Source organism: Polypterus senegalus, chromosome 17 (assembly GCF_016835505.1).
Source record: "Polypterus senegalus isolate Bchr_013 chromosome 17, ASM1683550v1, whole genome shotgun sequence".
NCBI classification, from domain to species: Eukaryota; Metazoa; Chordata; class Cladistia; order Polypteriformes; family Polypteridae; genus Polypterus; species Polypterus senegalus.
The window spans coordinates 82766176-82788661 of NC_053170.1; the positions used below are offsets into that span (position 1 = coordinate 82766176).

Below are 22486 nucleotides of genomic sequence, written 5' to 3' on the forward strand. Positions count from 1 at the left end.
CATTTCCTTGTATTTTAAAATCTCCATCAGTCATCTTCAGCGTCTTACAGGTAAGGAATACCGAGGGCAAAGCACAGGATGCATCGCAGAGAGTGGCGCCAGACACCTGGGGATGGATTCTTGTCAGAAATGTAGATGACCTTATTTCATTTATTTATCTATAGACTACTAACACTCTACAGACTCGATCTAAAGCCCTGAAATAATTACCTCATTCTTCTCTGAACATGATTAGGATAAAAGCGAAAACTGATAAAAACCGAAATGTTGCCAGTTCTTCACCTGCAATGTGGTCAACTGCTTATCGTCGACTTCCATGGCACACCTATAAATCGGCGCACTGTGACATTCACACTGCTGACCTAACAGTTCCTTTCATTAACCACTTGCATGTGTCACTAATCTTATGAGCTGATCAAGTGGAAAAGAATATTTCTATCACCAACTTGAAGTCCCCCCGACTTTTATTTCATAACCCCACAATCTGACTCACGGTCATTCTGACTTGCCAACATTAGTGTTTGAATAAGTGCATGAGCTGATCTATAATATAATACTGAAGGTAATATGGCTACACCATTTTCTCAGAAGAGAAGCTATATTATCTGATTAACAGTAAAGGCATTACTAATTGAACACAATTTATTGCAGTATGCATTTTCTAAAGATTTCAATAATTAGTGCAAATAGAAAATAATTCTGTTATTATGATTATTAAAATAAAGTTTCCACATTGAGACACAAAGATCAGAAGGCAGACCAAACTAACAATTTTCATTATAAAGTCATTTGGCATTTGCATTTTATGGTACAGATTGCACAATAGAGAAAGAAATCAAATTCAAACAAAAGTCTAAAAAGTAACCCTGTCCATTTAAAAAAAAAAATTAACAATGGAAAGCTGGCTTTTTGATATCTCACCTTAAATAAATAAGTTAAACACAAATGAAATCATACAAAAAACCTTGACAAATGCTGTGCTGCTCTCCAGTTTCATAAGGCTGACATGGCAGCCAATGTCAATCTCGGCTATTCAGAGTACATTATCAGGAGACCTGAGCCTCAAAACAGCATTTGTAACGGAGATCCATAAGACAACAGATGTGGAGGGAGAAAGACAAAATCCAGTGGTGCTCTGCAGTACCCACAAGACATTTGAATGCTGTTTCCAAGCTTGCGGATTGCTTGATTGGAGCAATCTTGTGAAAGTCACGAGAAAATACAGCAGTAACACTCAAGAGTAACACAGAAATGTGACAGAATTCCAAAGTTGGCAACCAGTGGCCTCGAGTCCAAACCATATTAGGGTCCACTTGTTTCTGGATCATCACCAATAATAAAAGCTTAGAAAGGCTGATAATGACAAAGAATGGGGGAAAAAACAAACACAGCTGTTCAAGTCCAGTAAACCGTTTATGTCCTAAGTGAACCCCAACACCTACCTCTCCATCAGTTAATGCTAGATGCCAAAATCGTAGGTGGTGACGTACCAGGAGGTGAGCAAGTTTAAAAAGGACATTTTCAACTTAATGCATAAAAGATCAGTCACTTAATTGTCTCTGATCATACATCATCCTGGGCAGCTTACTCCCTGAAGTCCTCTGCTGGACGGAGTAGTTATACATGTAGAGGATGAAAAATGGTGACAACTTGTCACAGCTACCTCCTACAGTCAGGACAAACATTGGGATGCAATGTCCCAGACCCACTTCAGCCCTTCAGAAAGGCACTTAGATATTGCGATGCGCAATGGCCACTCACACAGAGTCCCTGATGTCTGACTCCTGCCACTTGGAAGCAGGATAGTAGGGTCGGAATAGGCGCTCCTGGCTGCATGTCTGAAGAGCGCAGTAAGTGTGCAGTAAAAGGTTAGGAAACCGTGATGTGAAATAGCGGACAAAGTTGTCTGGAATGGAGCCCAAGGACTCTTGCACCTCCACAGGAAGTTCTCTGTAATGGTGCCTCTGTAAAAGATGGCACAGCACATGAAAGGATCAGCAAAATAATCATTGAGAAATTTTACAGCAGAGTAAAGATCCAAAGCTATGCAGATATCTACCTTGTTCCTCATGGCACGCAGCAGATCTCGAACTGACCCCCCTTTATAAGATCTGAACTTCCGAAGATCTGGGAAGGAAAAAAAAAAAGAAGCTAAATTTATTTTTAGATTTATTCACTTCTCTTTTGTAAGACACTTTAAAAGCTGTCAACCAACCAAACATCAGTTTGGGGGACTGTTTTGACACAAGTATTGCAGGATAAGGGGACAAAATTGACCACCACAGATGAAGTGCATTAAACCAAACAGAATAATGCAAGACTACTTATATTTATTCTTTCCTTAGTTACAAGTACCTCCAAGAACAAAACATTAATAGCTAAGAGATTCACAATCAACCATATAGATTGTTGTCTGGATTTCAAAAACTTTGTACAAAACAGTTAATGACCATTAATGACCAAATTATTATATTTAAGAATGATACTCTTCTTTCAATGCTTCACAAATGTAGCATCCTTGTGTGACATAAGGCCAGGGTCCTTGCCCTGTTGGGACGCCCTTCTGAGGAGAGGACATGTCAACAGCAGTATCTCCCTCCCCTGGGACACGAGAGGGCAGCCCCCCTGGTTTGCGGCTTGGAAGCTCAAACCTGCTGGGGCCACCGACAGGGGGCGAGTGGAGAGCTCTGGAGCCTTGGTCTACACCACTTCCAACACACCTGGAAGTGCTGCCAGAAGATGATCAGAGAGCACCTGAAGCACTTCTGGGTGCAGTATAAAAGAGGCCACCTCACTCCATTCAGGGAGCCGGAGTTGGGAGGCAGAGGACACAGCTTGCGAGATAGGAGTTGAGGCGGCAGTAAAAGAGAAGAAAGAAAGGAAAAGGACAGAGCATTGTTGCTGGTTTGGGCAATGTGTGTTGTGCAAGGGACTATGAATACAATAAACGTGTGCTTTTGGACTTCCGTCTGTCTTGTGTCTATCTGTGTTGAAGCTGATCTTCCACACTTGGTTCAAACTGCATGCTCAGTCTGTATGGAGACTACTCATTCTCTTGGTGTCTGCATTAGTTTCCATTCTACATATCCTGACATGCACGTCTATGGGGTAGGTGACAATTCTAATTTGCATCCATCCGAGTGTGTGAATGGGCCCTGCGATAGACTGAGGCTCCGTGCAGGGCTGTTCCTTGCTTTGCAGCCCAACACTTCTGGAACTGGTAGTAGTCGCCACCACCTCAAATTGGATTAAGTGGATTATATTATTCACTTCTTCAATTATAACTAAATAAACCTATCCAAATATTAGTTGTTCATAAAATTTTTCCAGCCAATCGTCGCACTGCTTTTGCCATGCTCATTCCTTCCCTTAACAGCCTTTATTCTCCTATTTATCCTGGAATCCCAACCCTGGTCTGCTTACCATGGACCCTTTTAAAGGGCTGTAGTCACTACCCTTGGGCGTTTTTACTTTGTCTGAATTTCAAAGCTCACCTGTCTGCAGTGGCACAGTAATTTGTGCTCTCCAGTCCTGTTTAACCACCTTTCGACCTCCATTCTCCAGCTGCCTCACTATCAAACCATCTAGGGGTTCTTTTTCAATGCGGTCACTCACATCCTAAATAATAAATAAAAAATAACTTCAGAGCAGCAGTGGTCTGACACAATGTTTTGCAAGTTTCTTAATAATTGTGGCAAAGTAAAAACTATGAACGATTATATACTCAAAACACCAACCTGGAAAAACTGGAGCTGTTTCTCCAAACTCCAAAAAAAGGGATGAGAAAGAATGCCATGGGCAGTTGGTCGCTCCTGAGGGTCCATGCTAATCATCTTTTGAATGAGATCAGCAGCAATGATATCCTCTAACAGATATTAAACAATAAATGATTAGTTGGAGTGTCTAGCTTGTACTTGTGGGAACATCTTATGTGACAGCGGTTCACTCACCATGCTTCTCGGAATTCAGGAACTCTAGATTATATGCACCTAGTAGGATATTAGCTTGCCGCTGCAGGGATTTTCCAAATGGATGACTTCCATTGGATATGACATAGTAGAAGACACAGCCAGCCGAAAAGATATCAACTGCACAGGTCTAAAACAAGTACATGGCAATCTATTAGTAAATCTTTAGCACATAAAAATAAACAGCTGAGAACAAGCTAATAAAGATGTGCTCTTTACCGGGTTTTCTTTGTAGTCATCACTTAATACCTCTGGTGCAATCCAGCCCTCTGTACCTGGAACACCAGATCGCCGGCTAAAACTGTGTCTGCCCACTGCCAACTTCTTACAAAGACCAAAGTCTGAGATCATGGCTTTCACACGACCATGAGCATTAGGCATAGAAATGAGGATGTTGTGAGGCTTTAGGTCTCTGTGGACTAAAGGGGAGACATTCATTACCACTGTTCACAGGTAAAAATACTTAATGCAGTGTTTCCCAACCTTTTTTTCTGGGGTGGCACACTTTTTGTAACCAAAAACATCCCAAGGCACACCACTGTTCTACTAACCAGAAACACATTATATCTCAAACACTTGCTCAACTATCCAAAAGTGTGCACTATCAGAGAAGCTGATAGAAAGGAAAACTCGGCACTTAGTGGGCACTCTGGTGGTATTTCGCAGCTGCTCTGTCCCTCTGCCTGCTCTACTCGTCTGCCACAGAGTGAGACTCGCTGGCCGACCACACACCCAGGTAGATAGACTCTAGCAGCATTGAGACACGTCTGAAGTGCTCTAAGTGCTGCATCTGCAACATGGCAATCATGTAGCTGCTTTTATGCCAGCTTCTTTACGTAGCCCTGTTCTTCTCAAACAAGTCTAGACCACCCAAGGAGCTTGTTCATCTCAGGTTCACACCCAGATGTACTACACTTTTATTTTCATGGCACACCTGGGTAGCTCTCACAGTGCATAACTGCGCCACGGCACAGAGGTTGAAAAACACTGATTTAATGGAATGGGAGTCATTCCTGAGACCTGCAAAAGATATTCTGAGGTAAGCTCTAAAGTCATCAAAAGAAAAACAGCTATTTAATAAAGCTAAACAATCAACTTGTGCCTAAGAACTCAGTTGGTAACACTTCACATATCCTGGCAAATATATGATACTTACCAATATTAAGTGAATGTAAATAGGCCAGTCCAGATGTGGTCTGCTGGAGTAAAGCGATAGGTTCCAAACCACACCGATCAAACTCCTGCTGTTCCACATACTGCCAGTGTGAAAAAAAAATTGCTGAAATATGTGACAAGCTGCCAATATAGGTCAATCGATTAAAAGCAAGCACTTGAAGAGACTACAAAAGGCCACTCTGGGGAAAACAAACAAGATGATAAATATCATTTAAAAATATGGGGCTAGATATTGAGAATTACATAAATGTAATCTTTAATGTATCGATTCCAAAAGGTACAACAAACATACACTCTCAGCAGTTGTTCCCAGAAAATTTCAAAACCAAAGTGCAGAAACCTTTATTGGGCAATAATGGGTCTACAAATGGAGACAAGTAACAACCCTATTGTTATTAACATCACAGCTAGGTTTCTTACCTTGGAGTCACACACACCCCTCACGCAAGCTCTATTTGACTGTCCTAGATTGGGCAGTCCAGACTAGTCAAGCCTAACACCTTTTAAGAGGCATTCAACAATGCTTACTGATGAACTACAGACATCATGATGGTTGTATGGTGAATGAAGTCCCACCTCTACAAACTGACTGCCTAAGATCCAAAGTTTATCCAGCTGTCAGTGGAGGGTACCATGTCCTTGTAAAGCATTGACAAGGCTGATGTAGATATTGTAATGGCCTGTCACAAAATTCTCCTCTGCGTCTACTCTAGCCCCTCCAGTTCTTTCTTGAAGGGGCAATAGATTTAACACACTCTCACAGACATACTACCAAAATGTAGTTCAGTATGGGAGGCCTACCACCTAACTTTAAGATGACCAATTAATCAGTTTCTGTATTAAAGTCAATGAATCATTTGTACAACTGAAGTGTGTGTCCTGCGGTGGGTTGGCACCCTGCCCAGGACTGGTTCCTGCCTTGTGCCCTGTGTTGGCTGGGATTGGCTCCAGCAGACCCCCCGTGACCCTGTATTCGGATTCAGCGGGTTAGAAAATGGATGGATGGATGGAAAACTGTATTAACCTGTCAGTCCTAGTGTGGTACAGCTGCAGTGCAAGCATTCAACAGCAAACCTCTCTCTCTATTACCTTTCTGTGAAGACGTGGCCCTCTAGTGGTAGTCATTGATGTAACAAGGAAACAACCTACAGGAATTATCTGAGTATCACGCCACGTGGCTCTACCTTAATGGGGCCTTTTTTAAACAGAGTACAGTTTAAATGTTGTGGGGTCCATTTTTCAATTCAATAGCTTATGATTATTTTATACTTTATTAAAGTTGTTTCTCATGGGTATATTTTATTGTGACATGAAACATGTAAATATGTGATTGAGAATCAAGTCTCTTCACAAAGCAGAACTTTTATGCGTATACTTTCAGGAACACTGTACAATAAATATGTTTATATAGAGTGACATTTAGTATAGAAAGACAAGGGTGTGTAAATGTACTGAATTTCAGTGTTTAAGTTTCGTTTCTCTGTATAAAGAATTCCCTTTTATAATTCAAAGTAAACATTAGCTATATACTTTTGTGATAGATAGATAGATAGATAGATAGATAGATAGATAGATAGATAGATACTTTATTAATCCCAAGGGGAAATTCACATAATCCAGCATTATTACATTATACTATCAGTTTTATTACATTTGTTTTTGTTGTTTCCTGTTTTTCATTTCTTTAGTTTCACTGACTTGTGGCAGAACAGTAAGAGTTAGTACAGCATGATGGGAGATGTAGTTTGAGAATTTTGTTTTGTGTTATCAATTGTATTATAATTTGCATTAAATATTATACATTAAGTGTCTACCTGTGTTAATCTAATTTATTTTCATTTTTGAAATCTACTCTCTATATATAAAATCCTAAACCTAAAAGTGCAACGATTTTATGTGACTTTTTTGTCACCCTTTAAATCGGGCTTATTTTAAAACCTACATATATATATATATATGTTTGGTATCATTCTTTTCAGAATTTATTGAACTTTAATGTAATGTTGTTAGATTTTCAGATTCTTATTCCGTTTTTAAATTATAAACTAAAATGTCAAGAAAGTCGTGGTTTTTATTTTTGATCGAGTAAACTTTCTTTCACAGGAACAAACTATTTAAAAAAAATTATCTATTCATAAGGTGATTTAGGTAGCTGAAGGTCAAGTTACGATGACTCATTACATACCACTTTAGTCTTCACATGATTTTTCCAGTTATCTATCCATCCATCCATTATCCAACCCGCTATATCCTAACTACAGGTTCACGGGGATCTGCTGGAGCCAATCCCAGCCAACACAGGGTGCAAGGCAGGAAACAAACTCTGGGCAGGGCGCCAGCTCACCACAGGGCGTGCACACACACACCCCCACACCCACTAGGGACAATTTAGAATCGCCAATGCACCTAACCTGCATGTCTTTGGACTGTTGGAGGAAACCCATGCAGACACTGCGCCACCAATATACAAACAATCCGTGTCAAATCAATAGATCATCCATCCATCCATCCATTATCCAACCCGCTATATCCTAACTACAGGGTCACAGGGTTTTGTTGTTATCTAAATGAGTCATTTTTTAAAAAATGTTTTTTTTATCTATAAGAATGTCAGTTAAAATGAATGGATCGTTTATTTAGTCTCTTATAAATACTCATCGAGCAAAGTGGACCTCAGTTTAACAGGAATACTCCAATCGGTAAGAGAGTAAATATTTTAATCTCATTTCATGATTTTTACTCCATTAAATAATAAATTAATTTTTCTTTTACATATTTAAAGAATTTTGTGATTTTTGACTCCAATAAATAATCATTTTTCTTTTGTACATTTACAGATTTTACTAATATTCTAGCCGCAACTGGGAGTTGGGTGCCAAAGGCGCCAGGGGGAGCTTGCCCCCCTAGTGTAAAATATAAGAATCAAATTTTTTGAGAAGCAGACTATTTAATCATGTCTTTGGTCCATGTACAGTCACCCCCAAAAGTACTGGAATAGCAAGGCCAATTAATTTGTTTTTGCTGTGCAATGAAGACATATGTATGCGAGATCAAAAGTTGAATATGAAAAGAGAGATCAAAGTTTCAGCGTGGCATTTGCATGTAGATATGTTAAACAACACAGAACATAGAACATTTTGTATCAAACCACCCAGTTTTTAAAGTGAGCAAAAGTATGGAAACAGAATGTTTTCAACAAAATTACAGTCAAACGTACTTAATATTTGGCTGCATATCCCTTGCTCGCAATAACTGCATCAAGCTTACGACCCACAGACTTCACCAGATTTCTGGTTTCTTCATTGCCTTTCCAGGCTTTTACCACAGCATCTTTTAGTTGTTGTCTGTTTTGTGGGGTTTCTTCTTTCAGTCTTCTCTTCAGGGGGTGAAATGCATGTTCAATGGGGTTAGGATCAGGTGATTGACTTGGCCAGTCTAAAACTTTACATTCCTCTTCACTACCCACCCAAAGATGTCCTTAGTTGAGGTGGCAGTGTGTTTTGGATCATTAATTGGCCTTGCTGCTCCAATACCTTTGGAGGGGACTTTACATGAAAGCACTGAGAAGAGTGGTGAACGTGCTTTTTTGTTCTCCATGAGGAAGGACTGCCCCAGATTTCTACAGTGACTTAACAATGAATTATTTAGAGGTTTAAAAATTATTTTTTCTCTTTTGTTTAAACTTAACAAACATTTTACTTTTAAAGTCAAATCTCCATGTTCTGGTGTTCACCCTTTGTTGTTGCTCTTTACAATAAAAACAAGCCACACAAATTACAAACCATTGTTTGCACACTGCTGCAGTGCTGCTGATGTGCTATATGTTAAAAATAGTTACAAAATTTGCTGATTTCATATACAAATAATGAAAAAAAACAGACAACCTGAACAGAATTACAGAAGGTGTGAAAGTTTAGTTTGAGTTCATAATACTTAAAAATATGGAATAATCTGTTATCTTGTGTTGCTTTGTAATTTATTAGTTTGTCTGGTAAAGTAACTTGTAATAGAGCTCACTGTGGATATAAAACGTGTTTGTTCATTACAAAATGCGTTTCTAGATTTTACTCATAGCTTATGTATTTCTAAAATGTATATGGCAATAAGGTAGTGTTAAAAATATTCCATTAAACACAAGACTTTTTTAATAGTAGAGATGTTCAAATATTTAAAAATAATTTTGAAAGCATTTAAAAAGATAATATTTAATAAAATACACCAATGAATTGGTAAATTAAGAATGTACTACATTTACAGAGGTCTGTCACTAAACACAGTTATAAAGTGCTTCATCCGTTCATGGAAACATTTCCAGTACTTACACTGAGACAAGTATATTGCATCTCAAGGGGTGACTAAATTTGAAATGCTGTAAGTTGTACAATGGGTTTTTATATTTTTTTTTATTTAAAACAATTCCAATACTTTTTGGGTCCCTCCTCATATTTAAGTCCTCAGTTTATTAAATTAGCCCTTAACTACTCTTTTAGCAGCAATATACTTCCTAGATATATTTTAATTTCATTAAGTGGTGGTCTTACCTCCTGCAGAGTGGCACTGCAGAGCTCTATAGCAATATATTGGAACTGACGATCTCGCTCCGTACAGAAGTAGCGTATAACATTTGGATGCTCATCTGATTCTCGGAGGAGTTGCACCTCCCGATCTGCAAAACTAAAACATTCAGGCAAAATCCTCTTCACTGCAACTGCTCTGTTGTCAAATCGGCCCCTGTGGATTGAAAATTGACAGAGGATTTGAAAGTAGTAGTTGGTAGGGGTTTTTAGATCCTCTAATTGATAAAAGTCAGGTTTTGTTTGGTTTACCGGTAGACAATGGTTCCCTCGGCTCCATGGCCTAAAACATTTTTTGGACAAAATGTGAGATTGCCTACTCGAACCAGTCTCGTCTCATCATCTGTGTAGAAATGTAAGCAACATGAAATATTACAGACAGAACAATCAAAGTGGCTATAAAAGAGAAGATGAAGAAAAAAAAAAACAGTAAAAGTATAATAAAGGGGTAGTTCCAGTTTTTAAAAGAAACAAGAAATGATTAGTAAAATCAGCAAAGCATTTTGTTAGGATCAGACTGTGTGATATTCTCTGTTGAGCCTTAGTCTGCAAACATTTTGATGGGGTATTTTATTAGAAAGGAATTAATAGGCTACAACCAGGAAGATTAAAAGCAAATTATAAACAAGATAAATCAATTAGCTTAACGTTTTTAAAAAATGTATACAGTAAAATTAAGATGACAAAAGTTGGATCCCACAAAAAACTGGGGCTTAAGCTCCGTTTTATACTGAAAATTGTGATGAGTACTTCACAAGCAAAAAACATTTTGGCCTCCTTATTAACTTGACATAATTCAAAAGCACACAAAAACACATTTGGATTATGCCTTAGTGTTGCACCATGCAAGTCAGTATTTAAAACATACACACACACACACACACAGAATTATAGGTACAAGAAACCAGTTTGTACAGAAGTGGTACATATTATGGACTCACTAAGTAAATACGAATTGGTAAGTAAAGGTGGAATGAAAAAACCTTTGGGGTATATATTTTTATATCCCCGAAGGAAGCCTTTTTGCAATAGGTTTGATGTGAATTCTGCATCGGTCCTCCGTGAAGAGCATTTTAAAAAAATAAGTTGCATTGCACTGTAACTGAAAAATAGTATGGAAGGAACTCCATCATGTGTTTCTAGTGACAATCAAGGTATAGTCAGGCCTGAAGTGCTAGCTCACCTGCTTCATCTTGCTCTGTAGCAGAGCTGCCAAATTCTGACACAGATAGATTTGAGTGATTGGATGCTCTGGGAGATGGAGCTGGACTGCTATTAGTCGAGCCTTCACTGCGAACCTGACCACCATCTATAAATTCTACATCCTGCTGCAACTCCAAGGAAGGCTGAAAAAGTAGCTGCTGTTTCTGCAGAAGCTGCATCTTCTCTTCCATCTGTTTCTGGAACTGTTGGTGTTCTATCTGCTGTCTACGCATATTCTATTCAGGGAAACAAGGAGTATACTTAAAGTCAACTTTCATTCTAGACATATGCTTCCAACAAATTCTGCAGAAGTGAGAAGCTTCATGCCATATTAGATACACTATAGCTCAAGATTACCAATGCACATAAAGCAGTATGCATCAGCGCTCTCCTCAGCAGTTCTACCTTTGGGTATGTGACCACAAAGGCCACCCAGCCTGCCAGAAGAAAGGTGCAGAAGATTATGGTAGCCATGTCCTTCAACATGGAGTCCACTGGTGCCTCCTGTCTCTGATACTGATGACTAGGCTTTTCAACGTAAGGTACAGTGGGAATATTGGTATCTTCCTCTGGGTCAACATCTGTGAGACTCTGCAAGCAGGAGGAAGAGAAAGAATTCCATTTAAACAATCCAACAGCTTTTCTTTAATCTGACACAAGGTCCTCAATAGCCACCTGCATGACTTTTGTTTTTTAATGCAATGTTCTAAAGGAAATTATTTCTCAGCCTATTATATTTATTTATCTATTTGCTTGGGTAATTATTAAAAAGAAGTTCTATTCAATATCATTACTGTGTGACTGCTACAAACATAGTCTGAACACGTGAAGAAATATGTTGCAGTATTGCATTACATATCTACATGATTAAAAATGACATTGTCACTGTGGTATGCTGAACAACAACAAGCTTTACAATGTAGCAGTACAAAATGTTTTTAACCTCCTTGGTGGTAACCCTGAGTGTGATTTGTCCCCAGAATTCTATAAAATTACGGTTAAACCAGAGTAGGGCTCAGGGTGATGTGTAATGATCTGCTTTATATTGTTGACAGTATTCTGCTGCCATCTAGTGGATGAAATAACATACTGCAATAAAAACCTTTCTGCCACTTCTTGGTATCTCATCAATATTCATGAGTGGGGTGGAGCCTCCAAAAATAGCAACCAAAAAGCCATAAAGGCAATTTTAGAATGAAGTGAAATTGAACCGTTGCGCAAATTAAGCGATAGCAATGATGATGTCAATTGGTCATCAGATGTCAACATGAAAAGTGACAGTAATGCATTATACAGCACCATATGACTGGTGCTGTAAAGCTTCACCATGGTACAACAGTAGCTGTGGGACAAAAAGGCAATATAATTACGATAAAATGCAAGGACATACAAGACGTTAGCCCCCTAAGCACTGTTCTCAATTTAGCAATGTCAATGTTCACGTCAGGAAAAATGTCTTGCACGGAGGTAGCCTGCAATAACAAAAGGGGCACTTTGATAATGCAGTGATAAGGCACTGGTATCCTACCCTTCTCATGTGTACACAACAGAAAAACAAAAAGAAAAAGTATGCAAATAAAACACACTCCTACTGTAATGACTGCAATGTCAGGATGTGCATTGGTGACACAAAGGACATGTGCTAAATCTGCATCAGTACAGCAGGACACACTAGACATTCCTTTTCTGCTGTATTTAGGTTGACGGTTTTACACGTTTCTGTTGGAAGAGTTTTTGCCTTGTTTTTCTGGGTGGGTAAGCATAACACTAAGGCTACTATAGAATGTAACGTAAGTCACAGACAATACTGGAAAAGCCACTCAATGCATTACAACATGCGTAACTTATATTTTTCAAATAGACTAAGCTCATTGAAATGTGTGCAGATATAGAAAACTACTAGAATGAAACAGCATTGCATTAATATTGTAAAAAATTCTAGATACGCCACAGTTTTAATAAAGTGAAGGAGTTGAGTTTTGGGGAGTAAAGAAATAATAGCTTTGTTACATGCTGGACATTACCAAGCTGACTTTCAAATTCGCTGTACCTTCACTATGAAGCAAGTATGTTAAAATGTCTTGTATTTGTCCAAATTAGACTTCATGGGGAATTACTGAAGACAATGGGCATTTGGCTTACTGATCTTAAATTACACAATTTTTGGCTAAAGTTTACAGGTTAATGATCCATCCATCCATTTTCTAACCTGCTGAATCCGAATAGGGTCACGGGGGTCTGCTGGAGCCAATCCCAGCCAACACAGGGCACAAGGCAGGAACCAATCCTGGGCAGGGTGCCAACCCACCGCAGGACACACACAAACACACCCACACACCAAGCACACACTAGGGACAATGTAGAATCGCCAATCCACCTAACCTGCATGTCTTTGGATTGTGGGAGGAAACCGGAGCGCCCGGAGGAAACCCACGCAGACACGGGGAGAACATGCAAACTCCACGCAGGGAGGACCCAGGAAGTGAACCTGGGTCTCCTAACTGCGAGGCAGCAGTGCTACCACTGCGCCACCGTGCCGCCCAGGTTAATGATGAGTGGAATAAATATTTCACTGCTATTGCATACAACATTTATGAAAAAAATTATCAGAATTGCAAAAACTCATTTGCTTGGCATGATTGACAAAAAGTGAGCCAAAGTTGGATTCACATAAACTAAACTCAAAGTGGACTAGGATTTTTTTACCGTAAATATATAAATACAGTGCATGTCTTTATAGGCATAAGCACAAAAGGAGGAATTCATCAGTGCTTGGCATACACAGGCTGCAATGGACACTGTTGGTGTGCAAGAAGATTTTCACAGTTCAGAGAACAGCGTGACAGATACACACTATAATCTAACTCACAATCTGACCAATACAACAAATACACTAGTCTCTTAACAGTTCTAATTTTTGGGACTACTGAGTAAAAATGTTTTTGAAAAAAAAAAAAATAAATAATATACAGTGTGTAGTAATAAAAAAGAAACAGCAGATTCAGACTCCTAAAGATAGAGCCATTTACACAGAGCAGCTATCCTCCAAGGTATTGTCATGGCTCAGGGCCAACAGCATAAGGGTGCTTCAAAGTGACTGCTACATTAACTCCATCATTACATTCTGATCCCCATAGACTTTCTTGGCTTTACAGAGCTATAGGCCTCATCTGATTCCTCTTCACTCTTTGCACATGATCCAGATGTGTAATATCTGCAAATCAATTTGAAATAAGCACTGTATCTTTGGAAACAACAAGCATCATTTTCTGCTTGTGCTGCAGACAGGTAATAGACAGACAGCGTAAAGTTATATAACATAACAAATATGTAGCGAGCAAAGCCATTGCTTATTAGAATTTTCAGTATACTTTCACATTACCCAAAGAACATATTCATTGCTATGCTTCGCAAAAGTCAGTGAAATCAAGTGTGTGTGTTGGTTGGTTTCCAAAACACTGACAGAACTCCAGATTTGATTTATGTGCAGACACTTCAGACAAATACATAGCCAGACACTCACAATCATCAATACAGAAAAAATAGAAAACAACCAACTACACAAAGTATTAAGGAGCACAATGCTCCAGAGTTGATGTCTATCGTGCATGCCAGTCTGCTTCATATACAATCTGCTAAATTAAAATAAATATACTACTTAACACACTAGCTTGAAATATTTTCTGACAAAGGGTGACTTTTGATGCTTTAGTATTTAAACATTGTTTCTTTCACAACAGATGTTAGCCTAATGAAATGCTGGCGAAGATGGGTTACTGAATGCTTCCTCTTAAAATGTGTGTATATACACAGTAATTCTCCAAACTGTTTAGACCCTTTGTTAGCATCCTGAAAATATTTAACTTCAGAGAAGTATAAGGTGCCAGTTTTCAACATTAGTACATCAGTGCAAAACGAAACTGACAAAAAGTATTCTAATATTCACAGCTTGGTAAAGCCCATTGAGTCAATTTTTGGCAAGACATAAGTGTTGTCGCCTTGTCATATGAGCTTCACCTGTCACTAATAATGGATCAATTAGGTCTCAGGTGTGTATAAAAAGAACCCCAGTACACTAGACCTTCACATCAACTGCAACTAGACCTCTGCAAACATGCCTAAGATTCACCCTGAGACTAAAGTGTTGATTATCAAGAGGCTGAAGACCAAATCCACTGCTGATGTGGCAAACACCTTCAATGTGTCTCAGCGTCAAGTTCAGAGGATAAAAAAAAAGATTTGAAGAGACTGGAGACGTTTTTGACAAGCCCAGGTCAGGAAGACCCCGCAAGACAACTGCTTGAGAGGACCGTTTGTTGGCTCGAAAATCCAAGGCCAGCCCATTTTCCACTGCAGCAGAGCTCCACGAGACCTGGTCACCTGAAGTCCCTGTGTCAACCAGAACAGTTTGTCGGATTCTGTCTCGAAATGGCCTCCATGGTCGAATCAGTGCCCATAAGCCAGCACTAAACAAAAGACAATTGAAAACCGTGTGGCATTTGCCAAGGCCCACAGCCTGCTAAAAGGATGGACGCTGGAAAAGTGGCAGAAGGTGGATTTTTCAGATGAATCTTCTGTTGAATTACACCACAGTCACCGCAAATATTGCAGGAGACCTACTGGAACCCGCATGGAGCTGAGATTTACCCAGAAAACAGTGAAGTTTGGTGGAGGCAAAATCATGGTCTGGGGTTACATCCAGTATGGGGGTATGCGAGGGATCTGCAGGGTGGAAGGCAACATCAATAGTCTAAAATACCAAGAAATCTTAGCTACCTCTTATATTCCCAACCATAAAAAAGGCCAAATTCTGCAGCAGGATGGTGCTCCATCGCATACTTCCATCTCCACATCAAAGTTCCTTAAAGCGAAGAAGATCAAGATGCTCCAGGATTGGCCAGCCCAGTCACCAGACATGAACATCATTGAGCATATGTGGGGTAGGATGAAAGAGGAAGCATGGAAGACGAAACCAAAGAATATTGATGAACTCTGGGAGGCATGCAAGACTGTTTTCTTTGCTATTCCTGATGACTTCATCAATAAATTGTATGAATCCTTGCCAAACCGCATGGATGCTGTCCTTCAAGCTCATGGAAGTCATACAAGATATTAAATTTGGATCTCACAGCACCACTACTTAATTTGCTGACATATTTTTGGATTTGCAGTAAAGTTGTTCATTTTCTGTATAGGCGACAAAACTTTTGTCTTGCCCAAATTTGACCTTTCTGTCTTGATTAAATGATAAATCTTTTTTCAGTGAAACTAATTTATTTCAGTGCATTAAACATCATTTGGGAGGGCTTTAGCTTTTCATATGAGCTATTTCTAACACCAGTTGATTAATTAAAAGTCAGGTTAATAGCAGGAGTTTCTACAAAATAGAGAAGCGAAAAGACTTTTGTCAGGGACTGTACAGTAATTTCTTTCAAGGGTCTACAAATGAAGAGGAGCTGTAAATTCATCAGGCAAGAGTTAAACGAACAGACTTCTGTCTTTCTTGATTACCAAAGAATTTTCTAGGGCATTGTTATTTATGTTAGGGGAGGTGCACACTATGGGAATATTGTAAGTTTGGTGCCCTCTCCCACTATCAACACATCTGTACAGATAGCCATTTGAAAGCAGACAGAAAGCACATAGTGTATGTGGGATCACAAATGTTTGGAGGCCTTTTCGACCAACTCACAACACTGTATAGCAAACCTTTACAGTACTCAAGATTATCCAATACTGTCAGGAATGGATTCAGATGAAGAAGTAGCAGAAGAGTACATACATGCAGTACCTTCTGGAATATGCAGATGCTTTTCACTATACCACAGTACTATTTCTTTGAACAATGAATGGCTCTCCTGACGCAGCTTGATCAATTTGTACTCCTTCTGACACATCTACAAACATTTCGCATCTAACTCTGTAAGACTAAATTCTAAACACACTTTCAAATTTGGACAATGGGAACTGAACCAAAGAATCATCGTGCAAGATCCTTCACACGTGATCTTCCCTGACAGACAGTGGCCAAAATTTTTTAACAAGTTAAAAAGCCATCAGGAGCCTATAATCCACTTGGAGCAGGTCAATATCTTATACCTTACGATTAGCGACAATATGACCATTTAACGACTTTACGGTTGTCAATTTCACAAACCACTCAGAAGCACAGGTTGGGCTAAAATTGCACAGCGTACGAAAGCCCTTAAACCTTGAACAACTGGCTTTTTGTCACCATGTCTGTCCTCTTTGAAACCAATGAAGGATCTTCACAATTCTTACTTGTGTTGAATAGATGGAAGGTTTATTTTTACAGTAATATATATTTAGTTTCTAAGCAAAATGAGCAGTAAAGTTTTTATTTTTTTAATAAAATTCACAAAAGCACTTCATTTCATGTGCAGGATGTAATTTTTTCAGCCAATACTTTCTCAATGAATACAGACACACTAAGCCCCACTACCGTCTTCATCTTACTGGTGAAGTGTAGTAACAGGAGGCAAGTATTTGATCATTTCCAATTTGCATTGGGCTTCAAAGAACAAACTGTAGTCAATCTATAACTAGTATGATTGAATCAGATTAATTAAATTAAATAATCACTGCATGCACTGTTGTGCATTTCCTGACAATTAAAAAGCAACATCTCACCATCATGGTGCAAAAGGGTATGTTTTTCACTTCTGGTTCTTTTTTCATCTTTAGTTTCAACTTGTATATTAACAGAAAGCAAGCTCTTTTGAATCTCTTGGGAGGAGTAAATCTGTTGTTATTTTAAAGTTTGTATTGAATGGTGTTGCAGATTTAAGATATACAGTGGATATAAAAAGTTCACACACTCCTGCTAAAAAAATCATTTTTTGTGTAATTTAAAAATTAAACAAAGATAATTCCCAGGTCCTCCCTGCGTGGAGTTAGCATGTTCTCCCCGTGTCTGCGTGGGTTTCCTCCCACAGTCCAAAGACATACAGGTTAGGTGCATTGACGATCCAAAATTGCCCCTAGTGGGATTGGTTCCTGCCTTGTGCCCTGTGTTGGCTGGGATTGGCTCCAGCAGACCCCTGTGACCCTGTAGTTAGAATATAGTGGGTTGGACAATGACTGACTAAATCCTGTCAGAACTTATTCCACCTTTATTGCAAAATTGCAATCTATACAAAGAGGGTAAAAACAAATCATAAACTGTTTAGTGAATAAAAGGTTAATAATATAGAAAAAAATCTGGTTGCACTAGTGTGTACACCCCCTAAACAAATACTTTTGATTGGATTACTGCACTCAGTCTTTTTGGGTAAGATTCTGATTAAATAACATTTTAACCAAGTGCTACATGGGGCCAAAATGTAACACCAGAAAAGTGAGCTCCATGGAGAATAAAAGAGTTTGTCATCTGATAGTTTTTATTCTGTGTATTCTAGACACAACTTACAGTTTAAAAAAAACAAAAAAAAACAAAAAAACCTTTTAGTTGTATTATTAGAACAAGAGAAGTATCAGAAACATATTTTGAAAAACAGTTTGTGGCTCTAAAGGACAGAACTAAATTTGTCAAAAATGCTTTGAAGAAATGTTCTTAATTTAATGACTGCCTACATTACATAAAGAAAGCACCACTGCCCCCTCAGTCCCAGCATCCAGAGTTTAATTTATCACACCCAGTTATTGTCTGTGTGAAGTCTGCACATTCTCAGGAATTCTTCTAAAGAGGCCCAGGTTAGGTTAACTTACAACTCTAATTATGGGCCTGTTAAAGCGTGTGTGCCTTACAATAGCACACTCACCTTGGCCCGGACCATGGTTTGCACACACACACACATATATTTTTTTATATATATTATATAAAAAATTTCTGGGACGAGACAAGACATTTTAGCCTGGGACGAAACAAGACTTTTTCAGAGATAATTTCAAGTCCTGCAAGACGAGACTTTGTGCCAAGAGATTTAACCATAAAGAAGCCAAAGTAGAACGTCGTAAAGAGGTTCAAAAACGGTGGTGTGATACACATGCAGAGCAGGTTAGAGATAACGAAAGTACTAAAATTCGAAAGTCTCAAAAAACTGATAGTAAAGATCACATTCGCACAAACAAATGAAAATTATTACTCAGTGAAATAACAGAACAGCGAAAAGAGATCAAATATATGGGACATAGGTGATATGTTCGACTTTAAAGTTTAAGTCGGAGACTTGTAGATTGTCTAATTTATGTTGCCATCCAAGTTTTCTTAGATTTCTATAAGAATCTGAAAGATCACACTCGCATCTATATATATAATTCACTAAGGCAAGACACCCATAGAAAGCACGCCGAAATGGGTGTGGATTCACTAAGCTGTCGACAAGTAAGATACCTATGGCGCACGCAGGGAGGAGCCACGGCCACCAACTCCAAGACCATTGTATACAATGACAACTCGCAGAGCCACGCCCACCAACTCAGGCACAGCGACACAGAAAGAACGGCGTCGTTTATATTCGTCTGTCGTAGAGGCCTCATGTACCTCAGAGCCACCTTGACTTTTCATAGAGGCATGTTTCTCACGGAGGTGAGTCGCCATATGTAGCGTGTAAAACGGTTTGCGAGGGGTATCCCATGGCATCCTTAAAGCAATCCTTTACAACTGAGGTTAAAACACAATGAAGTAAGCAGTCTTTAAAAACCGAGTTTTCGGTTACGACGCACGACCGCGTGCACCATTGCAAACTGTTTTACACGCTACATACAGCAATTTGCATCCGCGACAAACATGCGTCTTCTTCACTCACGGACAATTATATGTTGCTCTCTCCAGAGTTCCATCTTTTCATTCACTTTCTGTTGTATCCTCAAATCCTCCCTTTTTAGGCAACTGTGTCTTTCCAGAAGTGTTGAACCATCAATAAATAATTATGCTGCGTTTGTTATGCCGCGGGTTCACTATTGTGTTGTATTTTGCTATCTCATGAGTTCCATCTTTTCATTCGCTTGCTGTTGTATTCTCACACCAACCCGTTTTAGACAACCGTGTCTTTCCAGAAGTGTTTAGCATTCAATGAATAGTTATGCATGACATTGAGGGTGTGTCGACCCGGCGCAGAGAGGCGTGGGTAAGCCGTTGAACTCCATTCGGGCTGCAAACCGTGGAATTCCCACTAAGTGCGACTCATACGCTCCCACTGGTTACGTCCTTACCCTTTGTGCACACCCCCCTCCCACCTTGCTAATACCGTGGTCGGGTGTCTTGGTGGATTACATATAGAAAAGCAGCCAACGACTCAAGTGACGAGTTGGAGGTGGGCACATGAGCGGGCAGTACATACTGAACGAGAATTCAGCAGACTAGCATGACGGAGGGAGCTGAATGGACGTCCTCCTCCTCTCCTCCCGTTCCACACTCCGCGCCGTGCACCCCCATTCCTCCGTCTGGCAAGAGAGGGCACGATTGCGGTCTGCCAGTTTTCAGTCACGGACGATTGTGTGTTGGTTCGTTCCGTGCATGGTTACAATGTTGCTTTTCTTGCTGATTTATTACATTACCGATTTTTCAAATGTTAATTTTCTCCCTGTGCTTAAAAATCATTAAAAATCCGGCCTGATTATGCGGCATATGGTACGCCGCGGGTTGGCTAGTATATAACAAACCAACATGCAATGCACTGTCAGCGATAATAGTTTCGAAAGACTGAGATATCAAAGACAGAGTTGATATTTGTGTTTATCCAAAAGCACAGCGCGATTCGGCTGATCCAGGAAATGACAAGCGTGTGTGTGTGTGTATGTATATATATATATATATATATATATATATATGGAATAAGCTACCAAGTAGTGTGGTAGACAGTAAGACGTTAGGGACTTTCAAAACGCGACTTGATGTTTTCTTGGAAGAAATAAGTGGATAGGACTGGCGAGCTTTGTTGGGCTGAATGGCCTGTTCTCGTCTAGATGGTTCTAATGTTCTTATATATATAGATATAGATATAGATATAGATAGAGAGAGATAAATAAATAAGCACTGATACCCTGTAAGCACATTTAGAAAATAAATGAACAAGCATTGTATTATTTTAATGACTTCCTCTGATACCAGCACTTTATTTTCTTTTATCACTAAATTCTTTAGTCTGTGATGATGTTATTTGTACATATGGTACACACCATACGGTCATCATCTTTTAATTTAATAATAAAAAGGACATCACTTACTTATAAAACCTACAGATTCCTTTTAATGAATGAAATGGGAAACTTTGAAAGAGGGGAAAGACTAAAGCAAGCTTAAAAAAAACAAACAAACAAAAAAACAACAAAACACTGACATTCATTACTCTTTTGCCTCTTTAAAAAAGTCACAAATAAGTTATTCAGAACAACAATGTTGATAGCACATCCTTCTTCCCCATGATAAATGGGCCATGAGGCTTCCTACCTCGTCTGATGACACCTCGGCGCTACTTGGAATAATGTTCAATGGGTGTCTTGGAATGCTGTTTGGAAATTTATCAAGAATCTGACTGTTGGCAGCTGGAGGAGTTTCATGGTGACCTGTCAGGAAAAATAACCCGATTCTAAGTTATAAACTAATACCAAAATAGTTTCCACCTTCTGCCCAAACCATGTACAAAAACACACCTCATTTTGCCAAGACAAAAATCTTGGTTCTTACCGATCAACAGCCAGTGGTTCCTCAGGTAGTTAATCCTGCTTTTCTCCTTCAGACCAGCGGGGGAATACTTGACATCAGTACTTGGGGTAATAAAACATTCCTCACTGCCCCCTATCGTCACACCTTCAGTCTTTGGTCCTTCAAGTAGTGGGAAAGCACTACCTCTAGGCTGCAAAGCCAAATAAATATAAAATTATTCTACACACCAGCTACATTAACTGGGCATTCAATGTTTTGTTACTTACCACTACAGTCATGCCATCATGAACCAGGGAGGGGGAGGCATAGAGGCTTGTTGAATATTTACCTACATAAAGTGTTGGCCTGGAATATAAAAAATTTGATTTAGGTGGTCTCTTACAGATTAGTGTATGCACAATTGACCAAGCAGTCTAAAACATGCATATGGGTAAAGATGGTAAAACCTACATAAGCTTGTTTTTAGCTTTAGTCTCTTTTGGAAAAGGGTATTTCCATTTAGTGATGCGTCCAGCATCGCCAGAGAGGAAGCTTAAGTACCGCAGGGTCTCGACAGCCACATTGGTGTGGCTTACTTTCCTTAGTGCCTCTCGTTGCCATATGTACATTGCCACCACCGGAGAATTATAGTTCTGAATCCACAGGACATCACCAGACTCACTGTCAACCGTAACTACTAAGCCATCTTCGTTTGACACAAAGTGAGACATTTCTAATGGGAGAGAGTTGAAACATGAGTGGAAGCCAAATCATGGCACCTTGAAATAGTTAGGCTGCAAGCTCTTACTGTATTGGCTGTCCTTGTCTGGCACTGTGGAAGCATAATTAAAATATGTGGCATTCCAACGTAGCTCTTTGCTCTTTGTGTCATACATAGTAATGGTGTATTCTAAAGAAGAAGAAAAAAAAAATGTCCACCACATTTCATACAAGCCAAA

General features: G+C 39.3%; 1 protein-coding gene across 2 annotated transcripts in view; it reads right to left on the reverse strand.

Moving 5' to 3' along the window:
• Window positions 1–624: 624 nt before the first annotated feature.
• LOC120518030 (serine/threonine-protein kinase/endoribonuclease IRE1-like) overlaps window positions 625–22486 on the reverse strand; it is a 30335-nt gene continuing 8473 nt past the window's right edge. The window contains exons 7-22 of one of the 2 annotated variants that reach the window (XM_039740582.1): window positions 22336–22437; window positions 21999–22260; window positions 21815–21893; window positions 21570–21738; window positions 21333–21448; window positions 11327–11512; window positions 10902–11157; window positions 9971–10061; window positions 9686–9875; window positions 5125–5224; window positions 4188–4387; window positions 3951–4098; window positions 3738–3865; window positions 3495–3618; window positions 2060–2127; window positions 625–1964 (exon numbers count right to left, since the gene is read on the reverse strand). In XM_039740582.1, coding sequence (XP_039596516.1) covers window positions 1758–1964; window positions 2060–2127; window positions 3495–3618; window positions 3738–3865; window positions 3951–4098; window positions 4188–4387; window positions 5125–5224; window positions 9686–9875; window positions 9971–10061; window positions 10902–11157; window positions 11327–11512; window positions 21333–21448; window positions 21570–21738; window positions 21815–21893; window positions 21999–22260; window positions 22336–22437 — 2426 coding nt within the window. In that variant the 3' untranslated portion in view covers window positions 625–1757. Of the gene's footprint in view, window positions 1965–2059; window positions 2128–3494; window positions 3619–3737; window positions 3866–3950; window positions 4099–4187; window positions 4388–5124; window positions 5225–9685; window positions 9876–9970; window positions 10062–10901; window positions 11158–11278; window positions 11513–21332; window positions 21449–21569; window positions 21739–21814; window positions 21894–21998; window positions 22261–22335; window positions 22438–22486 lie in introns of both variants that reach the window. The other variant, XM_039740581.1, reaches the window with a different exon arrangement.